General features: G+C 50.3%; 2 protein-coding genes and 1 long non-coding RNA gene across 4 annotated transcripts in view; 1 reads left to right on the top strand and 2 right to left on the bottom strand.

Annotated features, from left to right (window-relative positions):
• Positions 1-17: 17 nt before the first annotated feature.
• Positions 18-2993, top strand: LOC112634034. Its single transcript, XR_003121716.1, has 3 exons — positions 18-400; positions 584-994; positions 2385-2993. It is a non-coding gene; the product is annotated as an uncharacterized LOC112634034 (long non-coding RNA).
• Positions 2115-5446, bottom strand: INHBE (inhibin subunit beta E). 2 transcript variants are annotated; one of them, XM_025400981.1, is made up of 3 exons: positions 5171-5446; positions 4315-4405; positions 2115-4055 (listed from the first exon to the last, which is right to left on the bottom strand). In XM_025400981.1, the coding sequence occupies exons 1-3, from the start codon at positions 5291-5293 to the stop codon at positions 3298-3300; spliced, it is 972 nt and encodes a 323-aa protein (XP_025256766.1). In that variant the 5' UTR covers positions 5294-5446; the 3' UTR covers positions 2115-3297. The 2 variants fall into 2 exon arrangements, with proteins under 2 accessions (XP_025256766.1, XP_025256765.1); XM_025400980.1 differs by lacking the exon at positions 5171-5446 and having other exon boundaries at positions 4315-4991.
• Positions 5447-9319: 3873 nt separating this feature from the next.
• The window catches only part of INHBC (inhibin subunit beta C), a 14725-nt gene continuing 6411 nt past the window's right edge, over positions 9320-17633 (bottom strand). Inside the window, exon 2 of the mRNA XM_025403193.1 lies at positions 9320-10746. Within this exon, the coding sequence (XP_025258978.1) occupies positions 10001-10746 (746 nt within the window). The 3' untranslated portion in view covers positions 9320-10000. The remainder of the gene's footprint in view (positions 10747-17633) is intronic.

Here is a 17633-nt window from a genome sequence, read left to right as displayed (position 1 = left end):
GGTGGGGAGGGGGGGCGGAGAGGGCCACGGCAGCGCAGCCTCGATGCCACCCCCACCCCCCCAACCTGGCCCCCAGCCCTCCCGCCGGCCCAGCCCGCCGGGCCGCAAGCCCGGACCACCCGCGAGAAGCGCAAACTTTTTTTTTCCCTTTTGCAAAAACTTTTTCTCGCTCCAGCCGCTGGCGCGCCGCCGCTCTTCCCGCTCGCCCCTCACCTCCCTTCTATTTCCCTCCCTCTTGCCGTTCTGGAGGATGAGGCGGGGTAGCTGGAAGCAAGAGAGGGGGTGCCGGGCTTATTGCACCCCCAGGACCCCCAGGATCCTCCCCCTCCCTTGAGGGACCCTATACTGCCTACGCCCCCCCAACCCCCTCCCCCCCCCGCCGCTGAACACGCTGCTGTTGGTAGGTAGTAAATCCCGGCTTGGATTTTTGGATCGGCTGGTCCCAAAGAGGCTCCCACAACCAGATTGAGGAAAATATTGCAGGGCAGGGGGAGTTCAACCGAGAACGATAATAGTGGAGGTGGGGTAGTCGCCTTTGGTTGGTGCTAACTGAGCATTCTGTCATCCTGTGGTTTATCGGCAGGCCTCACCCTTTGGATGGAACTTGGAGCTGCTGGGGCAGAGCTGGGGTTTGGGGCAAATCAAGTTGAGGGGTTGGGGGCTCTGGCAGAAGGTGAGGAGTCTCTGGAGCATAAAAGCAAGGAGCAGCGGCTGAGGCTCTGGATGCAGGGTGTGTGTTCATGAGGTCACCAAGGAGCACTGGGACTGAAGCCCCTTTCCGGGGAACCCCGGCTCTGCGTCTCGAAGTTCTGGAAACTGAGGCCCCTCTGCACCACGCCACTGCAGGCTCTAGCGGCTCTTCCAGGCTTTCTACTCCCTCTGCTGGCCGTTCTCACACATGACACCCGCTCGGAGTCGAAGCAGAAGAGCTGGGGAAGCTGAAGGAGGAGCCCAGACAGGTCCCCTCACTAAAGCCCATTTAGAAGCCCAGGAGGTGGATAGGTGAGCTCAGAGAAACGGAGAGGCAGAGATTGCTATGCCCAGCGGTACTGCCTGACAGGCAAGTGCTCTGCCTCTTTAGATTTGCGTTGCCATCGTGACTGGATATAGGGGAGGGGCAGCATTTCAGTCTCTGATTTTTATGAGAAAGAGGAGAAAGCATGATAGAGAAAAGGAGCACCCTCTCCCCTTTTTTTCAACCTCACAGGCAGACCTCCCACATTCTAGCTCTGCTTCCAAGAACCACCCCCTTGGGTCTGGAAGGTCAGTGGGTTAACTGTTCAGTCTGAGAGTCAAGGGGGAAAAGAAAAGGTGAAGGTAGGAGGAGGTCAGGGACTTTGACCCAGACTAGTTATCCCCAGGAGGTCAGAGACCCAGCTTAATCAGACCAGACTAATGGTCACTGAAAAAAAGGCACCCCACATGCTCCTGTCCCAGCCTCAAGCCCCTTCTTCCAGAGGAGCTATTTATGGATGTAGGTATGTATGCATTTATTTTTGTTTGGGATGGGGTCTCACTATTTGCCCAGGCTGGAGTGCAGAGGCTATTCACAAGTGTGATCATAGCCTTGAACTCCTGGGTTTAAGCGGTCTTCCCACCTTAGCCTCCCAAGTAACTGGGACCACTGGTGCCCAGCAAGAGGAGCTCTCTTAGAACACGTTACTTTCTTCTCCCCACCCAGTTCTGTAGACCAGTGAGTCTCAAACTTTTTGGTTTCCTCTATACTCTTAAAAGTCATTAGGTCAGTCACGGTGGCTCAGACCTGTAATTGCAGCACTTTGGAAGGCCAAGGCAGGCAGATCACCTCAGGTCAGGAGTCCGAGACCAGCCTGGCCAACATGGCGAAACCCTGTCTCTACTAAAAATACAAAAAAATAGCTGGGCGTGGTGGCGCAGACCTGTAGTCCCAGCTACTTGGGAGGCTGAGGCAGGAGAATCGCTTGAACCTGGGAGGTGGAGGTCGCAGTGAGCCGAGATCACGCCACTGCACTCCAGCTGGGTGACAGAGTGAGACTCTGTCTCAAAAAAAAAAAACAAAAACAAAAAAAAAAAAACATTCACTACATTAGAAATTAAAACTGAAAAAGACTAACACAAGACTATACAAGCACACATTCCATTAACAATGATGTCAGAAAGATGATGTAATCACATGTCACACAGCCTCTGGAAAACTCCACTGTACAATTTTAAGATAATGAGAATTCAAAAGGCAAATAACATGTTAGTATTATTATGAAAATAGTTTTGACTTTGTGGACACCCCTGAAGAGGGACCTCCCAGAAGCCTACGGAACACACTTGGAGAACTGTTGCTCCGGACCATCACCTGAACCCTTCTTTATGAGTCACATTTATTGATTTTCTTTCTCCTTTTTATTAAGAAAGTATAAGCCGGGCGCGGTGGCTCACGCCTGTAATCCCAGCACTTTGGGAGGCTAAGTCGGGTGGATCACGAGGTCAAGAGATCGAGACCATCCTGGCCAACATGTTGAAACCTCGTCTCTACTAAGAATACAAAAATTAGTGGGCACCTGTAATCCCAGCTACTCAGAAAGCTGAGGCAGGAGAATCACTTGAAACTGGGAGGCGGAGTTTGCAGTGAGCCGAGATCGTGCCACTGCACTCTAGCCTGATGACAGAGCGAGACTCCGTCTCAAAAAAAAAAAAAAAAGAAAAAGAAAGGAAAAAGAAAAGAAAAAAGAAAGTATAAATGCTTGTCTCCCAGTGGGTCCTGTCCCCTGGGAAAAACCAGGGAACTTCTTAGGCTTAGTACCTCTCTTTCCTGACTCCTGTTTCTGGGGGTCCTCTAAGCATCCTCCCTCAGCGTCTTGCCCATCTCCCTCTTGACCCTCCCTTAAGGCGCTTCAACAGGCCTTACCCTGGGCCAGCCTGCTTACCCTGCTTCAAGCCTGCTGGACCATCTATCTGCTTCCTCCTCCTCTCACTTGAGGACTTTCTCATCTTGGGAGAGGCTAATTTTTCTCTGCCTTCCCTCCCTCCCTCCCTAGTCCCTGACATCTTACAGGACTTAGGGCAGGAAAATCATGCTTTCTGAGTAGACCCCTTTAGAACAAATGCTTTACCCATCTGCCAACACATCAGCCAACCTGGAACAAGCCAGAGTCTCAGACAAGAAAGTGCCCATTTGGGTTCCATAGGGGTCAAGTGAGTCATATTGCCAGGTGGTTGTTGGGTTGGGGTGTGGATCAGGAATCTGATGCCTCCAGCCGCAGATGCCCTGTGCCTGGGAAACTTCATCTTGGTCTCTTCACTCCAAAGCCCCAGGTCCTCTTGCTAGCTGCAGCCACAGGCCTCCACCACCATATCTGGCACATCCGTCTTGACCACATTGCCATTATGATCCAGGTAGAGGAGAGAAAGGGGCCTTCGGGCAGTAGGGACACAGCAGGAGGTACTGGCAGGCCAAGGATTGTTGGCTTTGAGGAGGCTGAAGACGGCAGAATGGAAAGAGGCAGCAATGCCCGGGCTGCCAGCCAGGTGGGGAGGGCACTGCCCACTGCAGTAATTCAGCTGGTACCCCTCGGGCTGCAGTATCCAGTCCCGCCATCCCAGTTCCTGGAAGTCTACGTAATGATCTCGCCTGCAACATAAGGGGGTTGCAGGCTCACAGGTGGGGGTCCTCCTCCTGGCCCGACCTGCTCCAGGCTCATTGGCTCGGATCTTAAGCTCTAGGAAGGGCTGCTGGTGTCCTGCTGTGTCCAGGAGCCGCCTTGGTTGTCCAGTAACTGTGCTGTTGTTGCCTTCTAGGGGTCTGCAGTCTAGTTGCAGTTTCAGGACACCAGACTTCTCACTCCTCAAGCCACTAGAGGGCAGAGTTAAGGCATGCCAGCCCAGGTTGGTGATGTGGTGCTCAGCCAGAAGGGTGCGGGACCCTTGGTGCCTCCTCCTTGGTCCCCATCGGAAGATCCTCAAGCAAAGAGTGCCAGGAAGGGTGGGGAGCATGTGCAGCCACAGGCGGGCATGGTACAGGTGATGGGACTGAGGAGTGGACAGGTGAAAGGTAAGCAGGGAGCTGTAGGCTGAAGTGGAGTCTGCCCGAAAGACAGAGAAGGGAAAGAAAATGTGAGCAGAGATGAAGCTCTCCTCTGAGACTCCCCGAGCCCTGCCCACTGATCTCCCTCGAACCCACCTTTAGAAAAGTAGAGATTGCTTTGTGTCCTCTGTAACCAGTCCCTGCCCCACCTCCTCCTTCTCCTGCCACACCCCACTCCCTCTGGTGCTCCTGCCAGGCTCCCCTTCTGCCTCCCTTTACCTGTCTGCTCTCTGCCTGTTGCTCTCTCCATCACCCACCTGTGACAGTAGCAAAGCTGATGACCTCCTCCCCATTCCCTGGAGCCACACTCCCCGGCTGTAGTCTCCGGAGGGCTCTGGTCAGCGCTGCCTGGGGTGGAGGATGAGTTATTCTGGGACGACTGGTCAGGTGCAACCCCTCCAGGATTTGCTGCTTGGCTAGCTCCAGCACCAGAGCTCGTTCTGCTTGGGGTGCCAGTTTGGAGCCCCCACAGGAGGGACACACAGACCCTGTCCCCTGTGCCCGCACCAATGTCCACAGCAGCACCAGCCAGAGCTGGACATCAGGGAGCCCCATGCTCCTGGTGAATGGCCCTGGTTCGGGAGCCTCGGATGGCAGTTGCTCCGTCTGCTGAGTCTGATTGCTGGGGGCCAATGAAGGAACAGTGACAGCAGACACCACTGCCACACCCACCCTTGGCCAAGGGTAGAGCCACCTGTCTTCTATTGCCTGGGACTCAGGAAGGCTGAAAGTAGATCATCTGATGGATAGCTGTGCTTGACCCTCACAGCTCATGTCTGGCTACTGACCTGGGGCCTCTTTAGAGCCAGCTGCCTGGGGCTTCCAAACCTAGTGGTCAGCCAGCCGACCTACCCTCTGAGTCCCAGGATTGGCCAGCTGTGCTGCCCATCAGGCCCCTGCAGGGGGTGGAGGTCCTCCTCCCCACCAGCTCAGGTTTCACCATCTGGCCATGGTGACTGGGCCTGAAGTAGGGGTATGGGGGTGGGGGGGTGCAATGTGGACACGCATGATGCAAGAAAGAGGATGATTTCACATGCTCAGTCCCCAAGGTCTGGAACTTGGGGGAGGGAACGCCTTATGAGCCAGGTGGGGAAGGGCAATTTTCCCTCATACCTCTAGTCTTTCTAGCTTCACCACTGCTGCAGCAGTTTCCATGAGGCAGCTGTGAGCTCCAGTGGGTATTTCTCTGGGGCCCTTAGGCCAGAAGGAAAATTCTGGTCTCTTTATTTCTAGCATTGATGTTGGGACAGGGGTGAGGGGTTGGGTGGGTCGGAGAATGGAACTCTCTTGCTCAGGCCCAGATGGCAGTGCCACGAGGCACAGAAGTCACCCCCTGACCCTGCCTGTGCTGGCTGCCCAGAGTCCAGTTGGCCTGCAGCATGATGTGGAGGAGGGCCAGAGCGGGGGGGTTGGGGTGGGGAATGTGTTCCTGTGATGTCTGGGGAAGCCCAGAGAGGTGGTGGTGGTGGTGATGCAATCTTGCACAGGGCAGAGTCCACCAGGACTGTCAAGGGGCATGACACTTGGGAGGGCATATACCCAGCTGCCACTTCTCTTTCAAGTGACTGTGAGAGTTGCCTAAATTTGGGGCATCCTAGAAGTAGTGCCAGGTCTTTTTTTTCTTAAATTTTTGGAATTTAAATTTTATTTTATTTTATTTAGGTAAGGTCTCAATCTGTTGTCCAGGCTGGAGTGCAGTGGCACAATCATTGCTCACTGCAGCCTTGAACTCCTGGGCTCAGGCAATCGTTCTGCCTCAGCCTCCTTAGTAGCTGGGACTTCAGGTGCACACCACCACACCTGAATAATTTTTAAATTTTTCATAGAGATGGGGTCTTGCTATGTTGCCCAGGCTGGTCTTGAACTCCTGGGCCCAAGCAATCCACTTGCCTTAGCCTCCTAAAGTGCTGAGGTTATAGGCGTGAGCCACTGCACCACCCTTCAGGCCTATTAATGGGGGTAGAAAATGGAGCTTTAAGAGCTATTGACAACAAAGCAAGGCAAGTACAGCAGTTCTTGGTTCCCAGTCTCAGCCGTCCTGACCACATTTCCTCACTGGCTTTATTTTTTATTTTAGTTTTTATATTTTTGAGACAGGGTCTCACTTTGTCATCCAGGCTGGAGTGTGGTGGCCTGGGTCACTGCAGCCTCGACCTCCCGGGTTAAGTGATTCTTCCACCTCAGCCTCCAGAGTAGCTAAGTCTACAAGTGCGTGCCACCACGCCAGGCTAATTTATTTTTTATTCTTTTGTACAGACAGGGTCTTGTTGTATTGCCCAGGGTGATCTCAAGCGATCCTCTCACCTCAGCCTCCCAAGGTGCTAGGATTATAGACATGAGCCACTGCACCCAGTCCTCACTGGCTTTAAACGGGGGGACCCAGACCCCTCCACCTTGAATTCATGAGGGTGGGCCTCATGCTAGCTTTTCTCCTTAGTTTCTCCAAGAAGCTTGACGGGGAGAAAGCTGTGGGGGAAGTGGGTGTGATTTGGAAATGCGTCCTTACTCCACTTTGTTCATCTCCCCTCTATTTAGATGATGGGGGCTGTCAAGAGAGACTATTAGATCTGGGGAACTGGGGTCCTACTTGGAAGGCTGGGCCCCAGTACCACCAGTGTCCACCATGTGGCAGTGCCGTGCCTCTGGACAGCAGCTGGCTTGTAGCTGGCTGGAGCTTCCCAGGGACAGGGAAGGGGCAGCTCTGGGAAACGCAGCAATGAAGAGTGCTCCTTGACCTCTCCCTCTGGGGACCCTGCCTCACCCACAAGAGACAGGGACACGCTGGTTCCTCTGTTCTTTCCCCATCACACTGCCAGAGAAGAGAGACTGTCTTCAGGATCCACATCACTGCTACCTTTGGTTTTGGACTTCCTCATACAAACACGTGTCAATGGAGCTTGGTGATGTACCAGGCTTTTCCTAGAACCTCAGGGCACTATTTGGTGGGGGTGGAGTGGGGTGGGGGCGCACTGAGACACTTAGATCCTCCTGTCCACCCTTCATTTCTCCCCACGTTCTGAAACACATTCAAGAGCTCTGTCCAGTGTTCTCAGCTCCCAACTCCCATTCTGTTGGTCGGGCTGGTAAATGACAGCCCTCTACCCGCTCTGGTCTGGAACATCGGGTCGGCAAAGCAGAGGTATCTATCCATGGTGGTGCCTCAGAAGGCTTACCTGTTGGTATCAGTAGGCAGTCGGGGAAGTGACAAGAAGTGGCTGCAGGAGTCACTGACCCCATCTCTCCCCACCCTCACTGTCAAGTGCCCCCAATTTCCAGCTCTTCCCACCTCCTTGCTGCTGTGCCTGGCCTGGCCCTACCTCCCCACTGACACTTACGTCAGAGCTCAGCTATAAATACGCTCTTAGCATCTTAGTCACTTTTCCCAAGAAGTGCTCCTGGGTTATAAATACCCCAGCCATCTGCCTCACTGCCTGCCCTACCACCAACCTGGTTGGGGGCTGGGGGATAGCGATAGGCTTGGGGGTGAGTAAGGAAGTAGAAGACAGGCTTGGGGGTGGGTAAGGAAGTAGAATAAGTGAAACGGGAGTGGTTATCTTGCTCAAATGAGAAAAGCCTGAAGGAGTCCAGAGGTAGGAGCTAGGAAGCTCTAGGAGAAAATGTTTGAAGGAGGCAGACCCACTCTTTCCCCTTTTTACAAAAGGCAGAGCCAAAACAGAAAGGGAATAATGATGATCCTGTTTTTATTTAAAAGTAGGCTATTTTGGGCGCGGTGGGTGGCTCACACCTGTAATCCCAGCACTTTGGGAGGCCGAGACGGGCGAATCATGAGGTCAGGAGATTGAGACCATCCTGGCTAATGCGGTGAAATCCCGTCTCTACTAAAAACACAAAAAAATTAGCCGGGCGTGGTGACGGGCGCCTGTAGTCCCAGCTACTCGGGAGGCTGAGGCAGGAGAATGGCGTCAACCCGGGAGGCGGAGCTTGCAGTGAGCCGAGATTGCGCCACTGCACTCCAACCTGGGTGACAGAGTGAGACTCCGTCGCAAAAAAAAAAAAAAGAAAAAAGGAGGCTATTTTATTCATCATGGATTTTTTGCATTAATTTTGACTTTTAAAAAATTACATTAAAGTCCTATCTTGATTAATAAATTTTTCACCACCCCCTTAAAATTTAGCACCCCCGCCAGGTGAATGACTCACTTTGCCTTATCCCAGTCTTGGCCCTGGGAACTAAGCTGTAGTTGGGAAGGAGGTTAGATCTGGGGGCCGGGGGTGTGTGGGGGAGACACCAGAAGGCCTCCTTAGATTCTCTTTAGGTGAAGGTCTCCTCAAGTCAAAGGTGGAATAACATCCATGGGTTGCTCAGGAAGCCCTTGAGCTCAGATTTACAGTCCCCCAGGTAGTCCTTTTCAGACTTTCTCCTCTAGGGTTCCTATTTCAGGGACCTCTTACCCTCATAGGAGGGGGTTATAAGCTGAGCAAACACAGACATCACATTTACCAAAGAACACATGGGTTTTGCGCAAACTCGGCCTTGGGTTGCAGACAATATCGACCTCGTGGTTCAGGACTGTCCAGCCAAAGGGAGGAGATGTGGGGGAGGAAGGGCAAAGGTCTAAAGAAGACCCAGTCTCAGAGCAAATGCCACCCTCTCCTCATCCAGGCCTTCCTCTTCTCCCTGTCCCACTCCAGCAGCCCTTGCCTATTCCAGATTCCAGGCAGGATTCCTGGGTGGAGCACTGGGGGCGGGTGAAAGAAAGGCAAGTCAGAGGTCCTGATGGGCAGCTCTGAGCGTGCCTCTGCCTCCCACGCTTGCGTGCCCACAGCTGGTCAGTTTACTGGGTGACTAAGTATCGGTGCCTAAGAAAGAAGAGGCATAAAGTGTGAGATGGATACAATAGCTCAGTCCTGAGGAGACCATGTGAAGAGAGAGCAGAGTAGGCAGACTACAGCATAGGCAGGCAGGTTCTGTGTCATCTGGGGTGCCAGTTAGGGCCCTTGCAGGAGATAGAGGACCATTCAGCTGTCTGGTTTTGCTTCATCAAGAGAACTTAGTGAAGGAATTATTTACAGAGGTATAGGCAGAGTTAAGGGAACCAGTAAGAGATGTTGAGGCCCCAGGGACTAGCAAGATAGAAAGCCTTTAGGACCCCCTAGTGTTGAAACAGTGCCAGCAGAATGTAGGCAGAGTTGGGGCCATGGAAGTGGGTAGCCAGGCTACTAGTGTAGGGACACAGAATAGCCACAGTTACAGAGAACCATGGCACCTATGCAGAGAGGGAGCAGGGATAAGAAATGCCCTGACCTCAGCAGGAAGCCAGAGGGCAGGGGAGCTCAGGTGATAGAGCTCAGGCAAGTCAGCCCTTAAGGGCACAGAGAAAGGCAGAGAAGGACAAAAAATGGATGAGGGTATGCAAAGAGACCTTTAGCAGTTCACCTGGACAAGAAAGAAGGAAGGGGGCTCACAACAAAGAGGAGGGTACGTAAGCCTCTATTTTGGGCAGCAGTGATCTAAACTTTGGTGAATCCAAAGAAGGGGCTCTCTGGAGATCCACAAAAATCGGGGAAAGGGGCTGTGTCAACTCATCTTGGAGTGGGGACCATCGAGTGGAAAGGACAGGAAGGCATAGTGGGTTATGGGGTCAATTAAAGGTGAGATAAGGGTGTCTTTGCCTGGGAACCAGATGGCCTTGCTCATCGTTGGAGATGGGTCTGAGTCCCTGGAGTCGGGGTTAAGCACGTGAGGCTAGTGGGATGGACCATGCCCTAGGAAAGAGGGTAGTGGTCAGGAAGATGGTACAGTGACTCTTTTTAGATGAAGGTTTCTTCAAGTCAAAGGTGGGGTAATTTCCATAAGATGCTCAGGAAGAGGGAGTCCACATTCTGGACAGAGAATGAGGTCATTCCCTCCTCTCAAGGAAGTGCACTTCTGTGGGGGAGTGTTTTCCCACACCCCCTTGGGCTGCCCATACTACACATAGACTAACTGCACCCGCAGGCCTCTACTACCATGTCAGGTATGTCAGTCTTGACAATGTTGCTGTCCCTGTCGTAGTAGAGCAGAGACAGGGGGCGCCGGGCTGTGGGTACACAGCATGAGCCCCCTCCAGTGGTGCCTGCAGCTGTGTTGGCCTTGAGAAGATTGAGCACTGCAGTGTGAAAGGAGGCCGCAATTCCAGGCATGCCGGCTACATGTAGTGGGCACTGCCCTATGCAGAAGTTCATGGCGTAGCCCTCAGGCTGGATGATCCAGTCGTGCCAGCCAATCTCACGGAAGTCCACAAAAAACTCTTGTCGACAGCACATCCTGGACCCTTCTTGGCAGTCGATGCCTCGTCGGTGAATCCGGTGTTTGCCCCGAACTCTCACCCGGGCTGCCACAAAAGGCCTATGGGCAGCTCCACCCAGGATGACTGAGCTCTGGGCTACCTGGCCTTCAGGTACCAGCTCCAGGGTCAGGTGCCCCTGGCTATAGGCAGCTTGAGCTTCAGGCCCCAGGAGGAGTTGATGCCAGCCACTGGCATCCACCTCTAGCAGGTACTGAGTAGCCAAGGTGAGGTTAGTATTATGTGGACCCAGCACAAGGACCCTCACTTTCAAGGTCCAAGTGGTATTGGAAGGGAGCTGCACAAAGAACATGAGACTAGCCTGCTGGACCTCCCTGTCACCAGCAGTTCTATCAGAGGAGAAGTGAAAATCAAGACGAGTCTTGTTGATGGTGGAGAGGCCTGTGGACATAAGAAGCGCCAGTCATTGCGGCCTTCTGAGTGTCACTTCTACCAACTATTTCTCTATACTCAGCATTCTTGAGCTGTCTATAGCACTTGGCATTTGCTACAGTTTAAACACGTCCTCCAAAGTTCGTGTGCTGGAAACTGGATCCCCAATGCAGTGGTGTTGGGAAGTGGGGCCTAATGGGAGGTGTTTGGGTCATGGGAACACCACCTTCATGAATGGATTAATGCCCTTATCTTGGGAATGGGTTCCTTATAAAAGGATAAGTTTAATTCTCCTCAGCCCCACCCTCTCTTTGCCCTTCTGCCATGGAATAACACAGTGAGAAGCAAGAAGGCCCTCGCCAGATGCCAGCCCCTTGATCTTGGACTTCCCAGCCACCATAATGATGAGTTAATACATTTCTGCTCATTATAAATGACCTAGTCTGTGGTATTCTGTTATACCAGCACAAAATGGACTAAGACAGCACTGTTGACAATCCTTTCCTTCCTGAAAATCTTTTCTCTCTTGGCTTCCATGATACAACTCTGTTATAATTCTTCCCTGGTTTTCTTTGCTGGCTTTTCTTTCTGTGACCATCCCTTCAATATCAGAGTTTTCCAAGGTCTGTCTTGGACTTCCATTTCCTTCCAGTTCACATTAAGGTAGCTCTTAATTAGACTCATGGTCAAGCAACACAATTTTTTTTTTTTTTTAGATGGAGTCTCACTCTGTCGCCTTGGCTGGAGTGCAGTCATGTGATCTCAGGCTGGTCTTGAACTCCTGATCTCAGGTGATTCGCTCTCCTCAGCCTCCCAAAGTGCTGGGATTACAAGCGTGAGCCATTGCGCCTGGCCAATATGTATATATATATTTTTAATCAATTTTTCTCAACCTGAAAAATCATTATTTTCCTTCCTATATACCCCCTTTCCATTCTTGGTGGTGCCACTACCCTCCTTATCACCTGTAAAAACTCTATGATCAGCCAGGTGCGGTGGGTGGCTCACGTCTGTAATCCCAGCACTTTGGGAGGCCGAGGCAGTTGGATCACCTGAGGTCAGGAGTTTGAGACAAGCCTGGCCAAGATGGTGAAACCCCATCTCTATTAAAAATACAAAAATTAGCCAAGCATGGTGGTGGGCGCCTGTAATCCCAGCTACTTGGGAGGCTGAGGCAGGAGAATCGCTTGAACCTGGGAGGCAGAGGTTGCAGTGAGCCGAGATCACACCATTGCACTCCATCTTGAGTGACAGAGCAAGGCTCTGCTTAAAAACAAACAAACAAACAAACAACTCTATGATTACTTTCTTCACTCCCCATATACCTTGTCTCACCAGAATTGTTCTAATGTCTGCACATTTCTTTATATCCCTATTACTACTGCCCAGTTGCCTCTTATCATCCCTCACCTTCCTTACTGAACATCTTAGTTGGTTTCTGTTCTCTCCGCTCTACAGAAATTGCACGTGTCAAGATCACCAACACCTTCCACAGCAAATCTATCCATTTATATTCATCTGACTTGGCCTTTAAGTAGTGTTTGACACAGTTAACCACTCCCTCCTTCTTATATATTTTCTTCTCCTGGCTTTTATAACACTGGTCACTCTATCTTTTTCTCCTCTATTGACAGCTCCTCTTTGTTGGCCTAACCTTTAAATGTTGGAAGTCAGGCCAGGCGTGGTGGCTTACACCTGTAATCCCAGAACTCTGGGAGACTGAGGTGGATGGATTGCTTGAGTCCAGGAGTTTGAGATCAGTGAGATCAGCCTGGGCAACTTGGCAAAACTCTGTCTCTACAAAAAATACAAAATTACCCAGGTGTGGTAGTGTACACCTGTAGTCCCAGCTACTAGGGAGGGCTAAGGTGGAAGGATTGCTTGACCCTGGGAGATCAAAGCTATAGTGAGACATTAACGTACCACTGCACTCCAGGCTGGGCAACAAAGTGAGACCCTGTCTTAAATCAATCAATCAATTAATCAAGTCCTAAGCTCCCTCCTCTTCTCTATCTATACCCTCTCCCAGAATGATCATCCATTCCATGGCTTTCAATTCCACCTATATGCAGATCACTTCCAAATGTATATCTCTGGTCCTGACCTCTCCCTGAACCCTAGCCTTGCATGTCCAAGTGCCTATCTGATACTTGACTTGGACATCCAATAATATTTCAATCTCTTCTTTTTTGTAATTAAAAAAATTTTTTAGGCCGGGTGTGGTGGCTCACGCCTGTAATCCCAGCACTTTGGGAGGCCAAGGTGGGTGGATCACCTGAGGTCAGGAGTTTAAGACCAGCCTGACCAACGTGGCAAAACCCTGTCTCTACTAAAAATACAAAACATTAGGCTGGATGTGGTGGCTCATGCCTGTAATCCCAGCACTTTGGGAGGCTGACGCAGGAGGATCAGTTGAGGTCAGGAGTTCGATACCAGCCTGGCCAACATGGTGAAACCCTGTCTCTACTAAAAATACAAAAAATCAGCCGGGATTCCCAGCTACTCGGGAGGCTGAGGCAGGAGAATCGCTTGAACCCAGGAGGCGGAGGTTACAGTGAGCTGACATTGCGCCGCTGCACTCCACCCTGGGCAACACAGCGAGACTCTCTCTCAAAAAAAAAAAAAAAAACCCCACCAAAAATTAGCCAGTCATGGTGCAGGCATCTATCATCCCAGCTACTTGGAAGGCTGAGGCAGGAGAATCGCTTGAACCTGGGAGGCGGAAGTTGCAGTGAGATGAGATCGTGCCATTGCACTCTAGCCTGGATGACAGAGCGAGATTCTGTCTCCAAAAAAAAAAAAACAAATTTACTTGGAGTTGGGGGCGATTCTCACTATGCTACCCAGGTTGGTCTTGAACTCCTGGCCTTAAGTGATCCTCTCACCTCAGCCTGAGATCACAGGCATGAGTCAATGGGCCCAACCTCAATCCTGTACAAGGAAGTCTCAATGTATCCCTCCAACCCAAACCTGTCCCTTCTCCAAACTTCTCCTCTGTAAATGCATTGCTTAAGGCAAAATCTTGATCGTGTTTATCCCCTACTTTGAAATTATCTGAAAGTTTTCTCAACTCTACTTCTAATTCATAATACAATTTCACTTCTCCCCACCTCCTCTACTACACATTAGTCCAACTCACAACCATCTTTTTCTTTAACTATAGCTTTCATTCACTCAAGTGATTCACTCTTGCCCTCCAAACCGTTCTCCAAATATCAGTCAGTGATCTTCTTATAAATCTGATTAGTTTTATCTTCTCAGCTTAAAACACTTCGAAGTCTTCCCCTTGCTCTTTGGATAAAATCTAAACTCCTTGAAATAGAAAACTTGTTTGACACTTAACTACTACATTCTGCCTATACGGGCCTTTTTCTGTTCCTCAGATTCACCAAACATAAAGCCATCTCACAGCCTTTACACTTGCTAGTCCCTTTCCCTGGAACGTCTTTCCAAGATCTTTGAATGACTGATTTCTTTTTGGCATTCAGTTCAGATGTCTCCTCCTCAGAAAGGCTTCAGGCTTCCTTCCTAATCTATCTAAAGCAGCCTTCAGCCAGGCGTGGTGGCACATGCCTGTAATCATAGCACTATGGGAGGTCAAGGTGGGAGGACTGCTTGAGGCCAGGAGTTTGAGACCAACTGGGCAACATAGTGAGATCCTGTCTCTACAATAAGTAAAAAAATATATAAATAAATAAATAATAGCTGGGCACGGAGCAACACACCTGTAATCCCAGCTACTTGGGAGAATCACTTGAACCCAGAAGGTCAAAACTGCAGTGAGCCAAGATTATGCTACTGCATTCTAGCCTGGGCAACAGAGCGAGACTGTCTCAAAAATAAAATAAAATGAAATAAAATAAAATAAAACGTAATAAAATAAAATAAAATAAAAGTAGCCTTCAATTCTACCTCCATCTCTCTAATACATCATCCTGCTTAATTGTTTGCATAGCCATTATCATGCTCTGTAATCAGTGTGGTTCTTTTTTTTTTCTGAGACAGAGTCTTGCTCTGTCACCCAAGCTAGATTGCAGTGGCACGATCTTGGCTCACTGCAACCTCCACCTCCTCGGTTCAAGCAATTCTCCTGCCTCAGCCTCCCGAGTAGCTGTGATTACAGGCATGTACCACCACGCCCTGCTAATTTTTGTATTTTTAGTAAGGACGGGATTTTGCCATGTTGGCCAGGCCGCTCCCGAACTCCTGACCTTGTGATCCTTCTGCCTTGGCCTCCCAAAGTGCTGGGATTACAGGCATGAGCCACCAAGCCCGGTCCAGTGTGGTTCTTCGTGCATTTGTTTACTAAGAATTTCTCCTACCCCTCCTTCTTCCCTGCAGCTAGAACGTAAGCTCCATGAAAACAGCAGTTGTGCCTGTATGGTTCACCATTGTATCCCTAGTACTTGGTATTTAGTAAGCACTCAATAAACACTTGTTGAGACCAGGTGTGGTGGGCTCACACCTGTAATCCCTGCACTTTGGGAGGCCGACATGGGTGGATCACTTGAGGTCATGAGGTCATGAATTTGAGATCAGCCTGGCCAACATGGTGAAACTCCGTTTCTACTAAACATACAAAAATTAGCTGAGTGTGGTGGCATGCACCTGAAGTCCCAGCTACTCAGGAGGCTGAGGCAGGAGAATTGCTTGAACTCGGGAGGCAAAGGTTGCAGTGAGCAGAGATCACACCACTGCACTCCAGCCTGGGTGACAGAGCCAGACTCCATCTCAAAAACAAACAAACATACAAACAAACAAACAAACAGAATACTTGTTGAATGGTCTTTCATTTCTTTAATTCTTTTATGTTAACATCAGAATTCTTTTCTCAAAACACGGATGGATCATAAAATTCATTGTCTCAAAAACCTTATTAGTTAATAAAGTCCTAACTCTTTTAGGACGCAGTTAAATACCCATTGTAATTTGGCCTTAGCTACTTTTTTTTTTTTTTTTTTTTTTAAGTAAAAAATGCTTTGTGAGGCCAGGTGTGGTGGCTCATGCCTGTAATCCCAGCACTTTGGGAGGCCGAGGCAGGCGGATCACCTGAGGTCGGGAGTTCCAGATAAGCCTGACTAACGTGGAGAAACCCCATCTCTACTAAAAATACAAAATTGACTGGGTGTGGTGGCACGTGCCTGTAATCCCAGCTACTCGGGAGGCTGAGGCAGGAGACTTGCTTGAACCCGGAGGCGGAGGCTGCAGTGAACTGAGATCGCGCCATTGCACTCCACCCTGGACAAGAGTGAAACTCTGTCTCAAAAAAAGAAAAAAAAAATTAGCTGGGCATGGTGGCATGCCCCTGTAGTCCCAGCTACTCGGGAGGCTGAGGCAGGAGAATCACTTGAACCAGGGTGGCAGAGGTTGCAGTGAGCCAAGGTCGCGCCACTGCACTCCAGCATGGCAACAGAGCAAGACTCTGTCTCCAAAAAAAAACAAAAACAGTGCTTTATTATGGGAAGTCAACTGATACTCTCATGGGTTCAAAAGGCAGGATATGAAGTTCAACTAGGCTTCATGTAAATTAGAAAGTCAGGAATAAGGTTCTTTTTATTTTTTGAGATGGAGTATCACTCTTGTCGCCTGGGCTGGAGTGCAGTGGCGCAATCTTGGCTTACTGCAACCTCCGCCTCCTGGGTTCAAGCGATTCTCCTGCCTCAGCCTCCCAAGTAGCTGGGATTAGAGGCACCTGCCACCACGCCCAGCTAATTTTTTGTATCTTTAGTAGAGACAGGGTTTCCCCATGTTGGCCAGGCTGGTCTTGAACTCCTGACCTTAGGTGATCCGCCCGTCTCAGCTTCCCAAAGTACTGGAATTACAGGTGTGAGCCACCGTGCCCAGCAGGAATAACGCTGTTCTTGAGAGCTCTCAGAGCCAACAAGATCTCTCTCATCTCTCTCTCTCTCTCTAGATAAGTCAATTCCACTCTCCTCTCTCTGTGGGTCTACTACTTCTACCTCCTTGTCAGCTTCCTCAGGTACCAAAATTGTGGCCCAGGTCCCAAGTCTACAGGACCTTTTGCTCAGCTCCTCCTAAGTGAGCAGATCTTCCAGTGTCCCAATTCCAAAATCCTAATAGAGTCTGACTGGCCCAACGAATCTTTTTCTTGCTAGGTCACAAAGCACCCTGCAGTTAGTACCTTTTAAGTCACTCCAGTTATGGCAGGCAAACACAAGACCAACAGGGGCTGTAGTAGACTATTACATGGTTGGCCCCAATGGTCAACACCTCCCAATATTCACGGCTTTGTGCAGTCCCTTTCCATATTAATTCTGGGCTTAGTCATGTGACATGATTTGGGCACTGAGACATTAGCAAGCATGGTGTTTATTGAGCACTTACATATTGAGGCATTCCACTCTTGGAAGCCAGCTACAGTGATTTAAAGGAAGTTGAGCTAGACTACTAAATTATGAGAAGTCATGTGGAGAGAGACTTTGGAGGATTAGAGACCATCTTACAGGTTCCAGTCCCATCCGAGTCCCCAGCTGAATGCAGTTGCATGGGAGACCTTAGCTACACCACATGGAGCAGAAGAACTGTCCAGATAAGCACAGTCAAGCCACAGAATCATGCGAGTGGCCGGGGGCAGTGGCTCATGCTTGTAATCCCAGGGTTATAAGCTTTGGGAGGCTGAGGTGGGTGGATCACTTGAAGTCAGTAGTTCAAGGCCAGCCTGTCCAACATGGTGAAACCCTGTCTCTACCAAAAATACAAAAAAAGTCAGGCATGGTGGTGGGCACCAATGATCCCAACTACTCGGGAGGCTGAGGGAAGAGAATCTCTTGAACCCTGGAGACGGAGGTTGCAGTGACCCAAGATTGCGCCACTGCACTCCAGCCTGGGCAACAGAGTGAGACTCCATCTCAAAAAAAAAAAAAAAAAGAATCAAA

This window comes from Theropithecus gelada, chromosome 11 (genome assembly GCF_003255815.1).
Source record: "Theropithecus gelada isolate Dixy chromosome 11, Tgel_1.0, whole genome shotgun sequence".
NCBI classification, from domain to species: Eukaryota; Metazoa; Chordata; class Mammalia; order Primates; family Cercopithecidae; genus Theropithecus; species Theropithecus gelada.
The sequence above is the reverse complement of the archived record's forward strand: the minus strand, read 5'-3'. Positions and strand labels throughout refer to the sequence as shown.

Coding starts and splice junctions, on each gene's coding strand:
- INHBE (XM_025400980.1), bottom strand. CDS start 4,612: ATGGGGCTCCCTGATGTCCAGCTCTGGCTGGTGCTGCTGTGGACATTG. Junction 4,056..4,314: donor CAGCTTTGCTACTGTCACAG/GTGGGTGATGGA, acceptor TCTTTCGGGCAG/ACTCCACTTCAGCCTACAGC.